Source organism: Podarcis cretensis, assembly GCF_951804945.1.
Source record: "Podarcis cretensis genome assembly, chromosome: 6".
NCBI classification, from domain to species: Eukaryota; Metazoa; Chordata; class Lepidosauria; order Squamata; family Lacertidae; genus Podarcis; species Podarcis cretensis.
In genome coordinates, this window is record NC_137175.1 from 91,522,271 (window position 1) to 91,534,518 (window position 12,248).

The window sequence follows — 12,248 nt, forward strand, 5'->3', positions numbered from 1 at the left end:
TACGAGGTAGGCGAAAAAACCAAAAGGCTGGAAGTGCGCCAAGTTGGAAAAATTCCTACCAGGCCCCTTGCAGCGACCAACCAAAGTCCATAGCAAGGTCATAGCTAGCTAAGCCTAAAGGGTGGGTGGGATGGGAAAACAGGTCAGCTGGAATGGGGCAAAGAGGGCGGTCCCCGGTCGGCAGGCTAGGGAGGTGTGGCCAGGCCCATTTAAGGCCAGAGTTGCAGGCACGCCCGGGGATTCCCTTGTTCTCGCAGGGGCAAAAAGGCCAGCCCCCGCGTGTGTGGGAGGGGGTAGCCCGCAATCCCCTCTCCTCTCCAGTTCGGAAATGGCTATGCGAACCAAACATGCCTCACATTCCTTCCCTGCTCCACATTCTGCAACTGTTAACAGTGCAGTATTATTATTATTAGTATATTTTATTTATGATTTTCAGTTGTATACATTTCAATAATTTTACAATCATTTTAACATTTCAAAACTTGACTTCCTTCCCCCTCTTTCTGCGGTTCCTTAAATTTATTTTTAATATCTTCTTAACTTGCTCATTTATCCATCTACTTTAAATATATATTATAAGAGTATGTTTTTAAAGTAGATGAATAAATTAGCAAATTAAGTTAGTTTTTATAAAACTGCAGGTTATTACAATAATCCTGCCAATGTTTTTATCTATTTACAGTTTGTTTGTAAACATTCAAAGAACCATTATCATTTTTTTAATAAAAAGTTTGCTATCTTGATTTCTTATTTTTCCGGTAAGTTTTGCCATTTCTGCATATTCCATAAGTTTTTGTATCTGTTCTTCCTTTGCTGGAACTTCTTCTTCTTTCCATTTTTGGGCAAGTCACATTCTTGCCACTGGAGTTGCAAACGTGAATAAATTTCTATACAGTTTGGGTAGTTCTGTCCCTATAATTCCCCAAAGGAATTAATACAGTGCAGTATTAATTAACATGTTTACTAACCCACTTTTCTTCCAAGAAACGAAGAATCACCTTTCTTCCACCCTCTCAGTTTCTCCTTCCCAAAAGTCTACAAGGTAGGCTGAGAGGCAGCGATCGGCCAACATCACCCAGTGAGCTCCACGAATGAGCCAGGATTTGAATCATGGCAACATCTCCCTCAGAGCTGGTGGATGGCCAGTTGGCGTTAAGACATCCTCACTGCAAACCCTCTCTTTCAGAACTAACCGCCAGTGCTGAAAACATAGTGTTCTTTTATTTTATTGTATGGTTTACTTGACATTAGGGTTTCCTACTACAGTGGTGAGACGCAGGTGGCGCTGTGGGTTAAACCACAGAGCCTAGGACTTGCCGATCAGAAGGTCGGCAATTCGAATCCCCGCGACGAGGTGAGCGCCCGTTGCTCAGTCCCTGCTCCTGCCAACCTAGCAGTTCGAAAGCACGTCAAAGTGCAAGTAGATAAATAGGTACCGCTCCAGCGGGAAGGTAAACGGTGTTTCCATGCGCTGCTCTGGTTTGCCAGAAGCGGCTTAGTCATGCTGGCCACATGACCCAGAAGCTGTATGCTGGCTCCCTTGACCAATAAAGTGAGATGAGTGCCGCAACCCCAGAGTCGGTCACAACTGGACCTAATGGTCAGGGGTCCCTTGACCTTTACTACAGTGCTACCTCGCGTTAAGAACTTAATTTGTTCTGGAGGTCCGTTCATAACCTAAAACTGCTCTTAACCTGAAGCACCACTTTAGCTAATGGGGCTTCCCGCTGCCACTGCACTGCCACTGCATGATTTCTGTTCTCATCCTGAAGCAAAGTTCTTAACCCAAGGTACTATTTCTGGGTTAGCGGAGTCTGTAACCTGAAGCATCTGTAACCCGAGGTACCACTGTACTTAGCTTTGTTTCATGTATTATTTTTATGGGACAATTATTTTAGAATTTTATATGGCTGCTTTGGGAGACCATAGCCTGAAAATCTGCACACAGAAACCCTACATGCATAAATATCTGCATTTTGCAAATGGCAATAAGCTGCTCTTATAACATCTTCTCCGATGTTCTTGCCCCTGCCCCCATAAGGGTTGCACGTTGCTTTGCATCTTTGGCCTCCCTGGGGATAAACAGTCTGACGAAGGTGCAAATGCACTGGACAGTGCCAATAAAATCCATGCTTTCTGTTCCACGGCTCTCATGAAAGTAAGGTAAGTGACTGAGTGGGCTGGGGAGATGTCTTTGGCAGGGTTACGGGTGCCGCTCACACCAGATTCACCACCCCTGGCTTGCCACCCAATGGGACTGTTGTCAGTCCCACCCTCTTACGGCTTCCTGGCGATGCTTGTGCCACAGCCCTAGCTGAGCATCGTAAGAAACATGGCAGCTGGAATGTGGGTTCTGTTAAGTTGTGGGTGAACATATCAGACGACACAGAGATTCTTCAAACAGCTCTTGTTTATTCAGAGGCCAGAACAGAACTGAACTGAAGGGCTCAGTCAGCCTGCTTATATAGAGCTCCAGTACAACGTTACTGTAGCAACTTTCTAAAACTATCCAATTACTGAACGTCACTTTCAATCCTTCCTTTGCATAACTATCTACAGTATCCCCCTGCTGGCCCAGGGTGAGAACTTCAGTACATAACAGGTTCAATGCAACAGAGCAAGGTACTGGGAAACTAGGGCCCATCCAGTTTTGTGGAGGTGTCTGGCATGCCCTAGATTGCAGCGGGCAGTGGGTGGCCCTTGTCTCCCACTCCTCTATCGCAGTACTGTTTGCTTCGAGTGGAAAGAGGTGGAAGTGTAGATGTGGGTGAGGAGGAGAGGCCTCAGCCCAGGCATGTCACTCAGTGCTGAAGGGAAAGGATTGTGCTAGGGGAAGGAATGCAAACCAGAATGGCTGAGCAGCCCTGAGGAGTTTCAGCGGTTGGGTGTGGTTGGCTGGTCTCTTTCTGCTCCAAAGGGGACTGTCTGTTTTCTGTTTTCCAAAAGGCATTCCAACAAAGAGCACAGCAGCATTGCTAGATCCTGGTGCAAGCTTAGTTGGATATAATAGGAAGCCAGTATAATAAGTGAAATATACTGGGAGTCGAGTGTGAATTTCATGCTCTTTATTCAGCTCATAGCAGCAATGAATGAAACTTTTCCCAAAATGTCTAGCTATATATACATTATTTATATTGGCTAATTCCGGGCTGCTCTTGTAGGCCAATCAGGTTGCGTATTCGCCTTCTCCAGAAGCCTGATTGGCTGCTCCTGCAGGCCAATCAGATTGCTGATTCACTTCATCCAGGAGCCTGATTGGCTGCTCCTGCAGGCCAATCAGGTCGCTGATTCACTTCCACCTGGAGCTGGATTGGGTGACTCCTGCGGACCAATCAGGCTGCTGCATTCTGGATCCTATTCTTCTAGGATTCAGCTCAGTACATAACAATAAGGCATACAGCCAAAATCGCCATTTGATCCAGAACTCTTGAAACCGATTTTTTCCAATTCCCCCTGCCCACCCCAATGATGTTTGTAATTGCTGAACCAGTTCCAAACTGAGTTTCCATTATGGTTTAAGAAAAAGTGGGCCTCAGAGGTCCAGGAAAGGTGTTGGCTACCTGACACCTTGGCCCGCAGGGTCAACTCTAATCCTGTCCTTAGAATTTGATAAAGCTAAAGGCGGGAGTCAACTTCACACTGTTACGAATGTTTCATCTACATAATTGTATTCATTTGCCCAGATAGCAAGGCAGAAGGTGAGACCTTCTCTGGACAGGTAGAGATGGTTTCATTGGGGGAAGTACTTGGGGTTCCTGGCTTCATGAAGTTTTGCATTTCTGTGTGGACCCCCCAGAACTGAACCCTGCAAGTTCGCTGTAGGTGCAGTATTGCATACCGCAGGAATAAAAAGCACTTGCTAGAGACAAAAGGTTCACACGATGCTACATAACTGGGCTGGGGAGCACATCGACACGGGTGGACGCGGATGGTGCTGTGGTCTAAACCACTGAGCCCTTTGGGCTTGCCAATCAGAAGGTCTATGATTCAAATCCCCGTGATGGGGTGAGCTTCCGTTGCTCTGTCCCAGCTCCTGCCAACCTAGCAGTTCGAAAGCACACCAGTGCAAGTAGATAAATAGGTACCAGTGGGGCAGGAAGGTAAACGGCATTTCTGTGCGCTCTGGTTTCCGTCATGGTGTTTCTGTTGCACCAGAAGTGGTTTAATCCTGCTGGGCACATGACCCGGAAAGCTGTCTGTGGACAAACGCTGGCTCCCTCGGCCTGAAAGTGAGATGAGCACCACAACCCCATAGTCGCCTTTGACTGGGCTTAACCGTTCAAGGGTCCTTTACCTTAACCTTTTCTCTCTCTTGTGCTTTCAGACTTGTCTCCATTGGAGTCACCAGTGGGCCAGTTTTCTGTGGAGTAGTTGGCCATCGTTTGAGACATGAATACACAGGTATCGTGACTGTAGCCTCTTGTACCATCCCTGTGTTCAAGGCCAGTTTTCTGAATGTTCGTGCAGTAAGTGAAAGATTTGCTCCCACCTCAGTGCTTCCCTGCACTGCTTTCTTGTTCGCCCCCTCATGGCCTGTGCTTTGGCAAACTCCCAGCACCGGCTTCCTTCACCTGCAGACTCCTGCTTTTGTTACCGCTGCCTGGAGCCTTTGCCTTGCTGCTCAACCCAACTAGTGTTTCATCAGTGTGGTGTAGTGGTTAAGAGCGGTGGACTCGTAATCTGGTGAACCAGGTTCGCTTCCCCGCTCCTCCACATGCAGCTGCTGGGTGACCTTGGGCTAGTCATACTTCTCTGAAGTTTCTCAGCCCCACTCACCTCACAGAGTGTTTGTTGTGGGCGAGGAAGGGAAAGGAGATTGTTAGCCGCTTTGAGACTCCTTCGGGTAGTGATAAAGCGGGATATCAAATCCAAACTCTTCTTCATCATCATCTCTTGGTGGGTTGCCTTCTCTAGGTTGTTGCTTCTAAGGATTCTCCCGTACCGCACAACTGGGCAGAAATCTTGCTGCTTACGATAGGGTGGAAAGTTTGCATGCTATGAAGGTCTTGCTCACAAATTTATTGACAGCTGCACAAATTATGATAGCTAGGAAGTGGAAGGGGCAAGCAGAATATAAAATGGAAGAATGGTATAAAGAGGTGTGGGATATAGTTAGTAATGATAAATTAACATGTGCCATTAAGGTAAAACGTTGATTATGCAGGAGAAATGATTTTGAAGGGTATTTGGAGAACTCGTACTGTTAAAATGGAAAGGGGTCAAACCATTGTAAGAGGTGTTGAAATTTTGGGAGGTTGGATAGTCACAATGGAATGATCTCGGGAGTGGGGTGCACATTTTATTCTTATTTATGTATGATTATTACTTTGTCAAAATAATGTAATAAATTAAAAATAATAACAATAATTAAAAAGCAAAATTTATATACCAAAAAGGGGGGGGGGAGAAATCTGGCTGCTGAAATCCTTTTGGCTTATAGCATTGGTTTTTCCCGTGTCCTCTATTTATTTATTTTCCCGTGTCCTCTATTTATGCAAATGTTTAAGCCTCCAAAGTAGCTTACATTAAAAGAAACATATCATAGCAACAAAATAGTTCAATAATAAAAAATCCAAATAAAGTGTTAGAATGCACAGCAACATTAAAGAAACAACAAGATGCAGTGCTGATCCACTCTTCTGTTCACCCTGCTGCTTTCTCCTGGGAAACTCCTGTGGTTTAGCACTGAATTCAAGCCCTAAACGGCCTCGGTCCTGTATACCTGAAGGAGCGTCTCCACCCCCATTGTTCAGCCCGGACACTGAGATCCAGCACCGAGGGCCTTCTGGTGGTTCTCTTACTGCGAAAAGTGAGGATACAAGGAACCAGACAGAGGGCCTTCTCGGTAGTGGCGCCCTCCCTGTGGAACACCCTCCCTTCAGATGTGAAGGAAATAAGCAGCTATCCTATCTTTAAAAGACATCTGAAGGCAGCCCTGTTTAGGGAAGTTTTTAATATTTAATGCTGTATTGTTTTTAACACTTGATTGGGAGCCGCCCAGAGTGGCTGGGGAAACTCAGCCAGATGGGTGGGGTATAAATAATAAATTATTATTATTATTATTATTATTATTATTATTAACATGAATTGCCATTTGCTCTGAGTTAGTGCTAAAGATCGGTGGGTTTTCTCTGGGGAAGCTGTGCAGCAAAGGCAAAACCACTACAGCGGCACCTCGGGTTACATACGTTTCAGGTTACAGACTCTGCTAACCCAGAAATACGGCTTCAGGTTAAGACTTTGCTTCAGAATGAGAACAGAAATCGTGCTCTGGTGGCACGGCAGCAGCAGGAGGCCCCATTATTAGTTAAAGTGGTGCTTCAGGTTAAGAACAGTTTCAGGTTAAGAACGGACCTCCGGAACAAATTAAGTACTTAACCTGAGGTACCATTGTACTGGAAAAGCAGAAAACCACTTGGCCCCTGTGCTTTCTAAGCAAGGGACACACAGAAGTCTGGGCGAGCCCTGAGACATCCAGAGTAGGCGGCCACAAGGAAAGAGACTCGGTGCCCTAACAGCCAGACCACACCTCTAAATCTCCCTGCTGCGGATGCTCCCTCCCAGAGAGAGTCCTCCATCAGGTCTTGTTGAGATCTAGTGCTGTGAAGGGAGGGAATCAAGCAAGTTTACATGAGATGGGCCTGCGGCACTTCTGTCATTTATTTGCCTGCTGCTGCTGTGCCACAGAAAGTTCGATCCTTTGGTCTGGCAGAATAATAATAATAAAAATAATAATTTATTATTTGTACCCCGCCCATCTGGCTGGGTTTCCCCAGCCACTCTGGGTGGCTTCCACAGAGACCAAAAATACACTAAAATGTCACACATTAAAAACTTCCCTGAACAGGGCTGCCTTAAAATGTCTTTGGAATGTCAGGTAGTTGTTTATCGCTTTGACATCTGATGGGAGGGCATTCCACAGGGCAGGCGCCACTACCGAGAAGGCCCTCTGCCTGGTTCCCTGTAGCTTTGCTTCTCGCAATGAGGGAACCACCAGAAGGCCCTCAGCGCTGGACCTCAGCGTTCGGGCTGAACGATGGGGGTGGAGACGCTCCTTCAGGTATACATGACCAAGGCCGTTTAGGGCTTTAAAGGTCAACACCAACACTTTGAATTGTGCTCGGAAACGTACTGGGAGCCAATGTAGGTCTTTCAAGACCGGTGTTATGTGGTCTCGGCGGCCGCTCCCAGTCCCCAGTCTAGCTGCCGCATTCTGGATTAGTTGTAGTTTCTGGGTCACCTTCAAAGGTAGCCCCATGTAGAGCGCATTGCAGTAGTCCAAGCGGGAGATAACTAGAACATGCACCACTCTGGTGAGACAGTCTGCGGGCAGGTAGGGTCTCAGCCTGCGTACCAGATGAAGCTGGTAGACAGCTGCCCTGGATACAGAATTGACCTGCGCCTCCATGGAGAGCTGTGAGTCCAAAATGACTCCCAGGCTCTGCACCTGGTCCTTCAGGGGCACAGTTACCCCATTCAGGACCAGGGAGTCCTCCACACCTGACCGCTCCCTGTCCCCCAAAAACAGTACTTCTGTCTTGTCAGAAGTGTTGTCCGGGGCAAGACGTAACGCCGCTCCTGTTTCTCTGTGCTAAGAGGCGAGCTAGAAGAAAAACAAAGTATGTTTTGTCCTTGTTGTTTCTCCCGTGACACAGTCATCGGCCGGAAAGTGAACCTTGCGGCCCGGATGATGATGTATTATCCTGGGGTGGTGACCTGCGATGCTGTCACTTGTGTCAAATCCAAGTTGCCATCCTATTTCTTTGAAGAGCTCCCGTTAATTGAGATGAAAGGTGTTCTGAACCCTGGGACAGTCTATAAATTCCTTGGGGTCACGGAGAAAACGTAAGTATTACCTTCGCGTACAGCCGGGCAATAAAAGGGTGTGGTTTTTTTTGTCATGATGGGTTACTAAAACCCTGGCGTGGGACACTTTTGAATGAAGAATGGGCTCAGGGAACGAAAGCAGCTCCCAATTTGAGTTGAAGAACTTACGAGGTTTCCTTTTCTTGTCCTCATTCCTTTAGAATGATTTACAAAGCATATCTGAGCAGAGAGAGATGCGAATATTACCCTTTGCTGGGTAGGTGACATATTCTTCATTCAGCGACATTGATGATGATCATTTATTGGAGCAAGAGAGAGAAAAGGCTATGGATCTGTGATACTGAAATGGTTACATATTATAATAAGCTCTGTTACTGATGTTCAGGTGCAATTGCTGTTGCCTATGTAGCCCAAACAGCACCACCCATGCAGAAAGAGGTACCAGTAGGGTGGGGGGGGCAAGGTTTGCAGACATAACCCCCACCTCCCTCCTCCCCAAAATGAATCTTAAGAGGGGAACTTTCAAAAGCTGCAATGCCCTAGAGCACTGATGGCCAAAGTTCGTCCTCCAGCTGTTTTGGGACTACAACTCCCAACATCCCTAGCTAACAGGACCAGTGGTCAGGGATGATGGGAACTGTAGTCCCAAAACAGCTGGAGGGCCAAGTTTGGCCATCACTGCCCTAGAGGATCAAATGATATCATTAAGTACCAAGAATACAATCTAGCCAGATTTCAGAGAGGGAGCCATGCTAACCTGTAGAAACAAAACAAAACCAGGCCAGACCAGACCAGTGATATTTTAATCAAGTGAGAGTTAAAAGATTTTGAAACCCCACTAGGCTTAACCCTCCCACTGAGAGCAAAGGGGCTGCCGCATGCTTAAGCTTAGACTTGATTATGTCTTTCATGTAAAATGGCTTATTTTTAAAATCTGGCAGCGTTTTTTATATACACTATGTTCGCATCTTACGCGGGGCTTTTGTTCTGGGGAGAGCATGTAGAAATAGTGCGTTGACAGCAAAAACCAGGAAATGGTCCATAAAGAACACACTTCGTAATATCCTGCCACATCTTGAGCATATTATCTCTGCCTCTTTGCTCTCCATCCTCCCACCTCCTTTCTCAACTCCTGAGTCCTTCCCAACACAAGCTTCTTAAAGCGTAGACTTGCAGCTAACAGCACATAAGAAGTGGGTTATGGGTTAAACAAACAAACAAACAAAAACAAATAAGCACTCAAAAACTCAGGAGTAGGACAGCACTGAAATGTTAGCACCGGTGGAAGCTTTTTGCATTCAGAATGCAAATGTAAATTTTGAATTCAAAATCTGAACAATTTCACGAATATTTGTTTGAGTTGTGCAAGGCTTCCTCTTTTGAAGAAGTCCCACTGGCTTTATTTGCTTCCCCTAGGCCGCAAGAAGGAGACGGACCTCTTTGAAAACTTGCTGAGTGATTTTAAAGCCGACAGAAAAAGCCGCATTATCATCTACGAAGGCCTCATGGGATATGGTAAAAGCCAGCTGTTGGCTGAGATTGCCTACTTAGGACAAGACACAGGCCACAGGTTAATGCTTTTAACCGTACTTTGCTGTGTATTCCAAGCTCTCTTGACTCAGGGCTGGGCAGCAAGAGTCTTTAACTCCAGAAACACTTCCCTGTCCCCCATGTAAGCAGGATCTATTGGTAAAACCAATTTGGTGTTTCGCAACTTCCTGACTAGTTGCAGGGCCTTAGCTAGACCTAGCAGAGTAAACGCAGAATCCACGGAAGCAATTGGCAACTTGGCTGCAGACAGGATAGACGAAGCAGGAACCAGGAACTTGTAGTTAGGTGTTTATTATATACAGTGGACAATTTACAGGAACAGAACACGGATCTTTTGCTAGCTCTCTCTAACACGACTCACAACTCCTACACTGACACACAGAACTCTGAACCTCTGAATACTGAACTACTGAACTAACACATTCCAGTTAGTAGGCCATAAATTAATTGAGAGCCAGTGTGGTGTAGTGGTTAAGAGCGGTAGTCTCGTAATCTGGTGAACCAGGTTCGCTTCCCCGCTCCTCCACATGCAGCTGCTGGGTGACCTTGGGCTAGTCACACTTCTCTGAAGTCTCTCAGCCCCACTCACCTCACAGAGTGTTTGTTGTGGGGGAGGAAGGGAAAGGAGAATGTTAGCCGCTTTGAGACTCCTTCGGGTAGTGATAAAGCGGGATATTAAATCCAAACTCTTCTAATTATCACTCCCTTGAAAGAGCCTGACCAATCAGGGAGCTGTCTCTGCCTCTGTTATCACCAGGCAGACTTACTCCTTCAGATTGCCTTGTGGCTGTCAGCCAAACCTTAATTGACTCTGTGTGAGTAGCTGCACGTACACAGTTTCCCAACAGGATCCGTTCCAGAAGCCCTTCCCAGCTGTTACTTTCTGGTGGGCAACAGCCACCTGTGCCCTTGAACGTTCAGGAGGAGGAGGCTAACCACCCAGTTCAAGGGTCTGATCTTCCCCCACCCAGCAGCAAATGTTTCTCCATCGGTCGTGGAAGAGGCAGTGAAGTCTTTTCACCAATATTCTTGTCATCATGCAGGGTGGTGGCGATGGAGCTCACAAAGATCAATGTGTGGCAGAACTTCTTTGTCATTCGGACCCTCATGGCTATGTTTCTGGGGATTGATACCTGCAAGACCTACGATGCAAGACAGTATATCCTTGTGACCAGAATCCGAGGAGTAGTTCAGGAAGAGTATTTCTGCCTTCTCAACAATCTCTATCATGTTAAGGTAAAGATGCAAGCAGGCAAGACCTTTATCTCTTCTGAATTCATTTTCCGGGTGCTTGGTGGTTGGTGTGTGAAATGTACTCGGAGTCCTGTAGTGATTTCATGCTCTTTATTGCAGCTTGTAAAACAGTGATTGAATTGCCCCCCAAACCTCAGGCTTTTATATACATTATTTACACAATGAGTCCTGTCTGATTGGCTGATTCTGCTTCCATCCTGGAGCCTGATTGGTCTTTTCCTGCAGGCCAATCAGTTGTTGCATTCTAGGATCCTCCCAGCCTAATAGGCTGATTAACTTCTTCCTGGAGCCTGATTGGTCTTTTCCTGCAGGCCAATCAGTTGTTGCATTCTAGGATCCTAGGGACACAGGTGGCGCTGTGGGTTAAACCACAGAGCCTAGGACTTGCTGATCAGAACGTCGGTGGTTCAAATCCCCGCGGCGTGTTGAGCTCCCGTTACTAGGTCCCAACTCCTGCCAACCTAGCAGTTCAAAAGCACGTCAAAGTGCAAGTAGATAAATAGGTACTGCTCCGGCGGGAAGGTAAACGGCGTTTCCGTGCCCTGCTGTGGTTTGCCAGAAGCAGCTTAGTCATGCTAGCCACATGACCCGGAAGCTGTACGCCGGCTCCCTCGGCCAATAAAGCGAGATGAGCGCAGCAACCCCAGAGTCGGTCACAACTGGACCTAATGGTCAGGACTCCCTTTACCCTTTACCTAGGATCCTACTTGCCTGTTGTTCTAGGATCCAAGGTTAGTTCATAACAGTTTGTTTGTTTGTTTTACATATTCCGATAGCACAAACTAATATAAAATACATTGGCATAGTGTAAAAAAAAAAAAAAAGCTGCAACAATGTTGGTTTGCAGAAGATTCCCTGTTCTTCTCAGGAAACTCTGGATATTATATCTCTTTGAGGGGAATAGGAGATGTCTCCTAACATCTCTCATAAGAACCCTTAAACTACATTTTACAGGATACTCTGGGGGAAGCCATGACTGATTAAAATTGTATGGTGTTGTTTTAAATGGAGAGGGCAGATGGCAGTTTCTGGGATGGCAAACCAGTAGCACTAATACACTACAGAAGGCAATGAAGAAGTGAAAAACACTCCTATTGTGGCGGCTAAATGAATTTGACACTCCCACCAATTTATTCTTCATCATTGCTGACTGTAGTTAGGCAAAATAAAAGAGCCCTGAATAGTCCAGCCCCCAGCATTTCAGACATCTCAGATAAAGCATCCAGGACAGATGCCCATTGAAACAGAGATCCTAGGCCATTTACCTTCCTGCTGCAGCGATACCTATTTATCTACTTGCACTGGCATGCTTTCAAACTGGTAGGTTGGCAGGAGCTGGGACAGAGCAACGGGAGCTCACCCTGTTGCATGGATTCGAACTGCCGACCTTCCAATCAGCAGACCCAAGAGGCTCAGCAGTTTAGACCACAGCGCCACCAGCATCCCCAAAACGGTAAATGGCGTTTCTGTGTGCTCTAGTTTCCGTCACAGTGTTCCTTTGCACCAGAAGCAGTTTAGTCATGCTGGCCACATGACACGGAAAGCTGTCTGTGGACAAACACTGGGTCCCTCGGCCTGAAAGTGAGATGAGCGCCACAACCCCATAGTCACCTTTG

General features: G+C 46.5%; 1 protein-coding gene and 1 long non-coding RNA gene across 5 annotated transcripts in view; one reads left to right on the top strand and one right to left on the bottom strand.

Annotated features, from left to right (window-relative positions):
• The window catches only part of ADCY10 (adenylate cyclase 10), a 78,347-nt gene that overhangs the window by 19,847 nt on the left and 46,252 nt on the right, over positions 1-12,248 (top strand). For all 4 annotated transcript variants that reach the window (XM_079981020.1, XM_079981018.1, XM_079981021.1 and 1 more), the window contains 6 exons: positions 2,042-2,163; positions 4,325-4,401; positions 7,656-7,845; positions 8,028-8,083; positions 9,244-9,397; positions 10,422-10,614. In XM_079981020.1, coding sequence (XP_079837146.1) covers positions 2,042-2,163; positions 4,325-4,401; positions 7,656-7,845; positions 8,028-8,083; positions 9,244-9,397; positions 10,422-10,614 — 792 coding nt within the window. The remainder of the gene's footprint in view (positions 1-2,041; positions 2,164-4,324; positions 4,402-7,655; positions 7,846-8,027; positions 8,084-9,243; positions 9,398-10,421; positions 10,615-12,248) is intronic.
• Positions 1-12,248, bottom strand: part of LOC307218968 — a 326,381-nt gene that overhangs the window by 18,718 nt on the left and 295,415 nt on the right. The gene's annotated exons all lie outside the window — the stretch shown is intronic.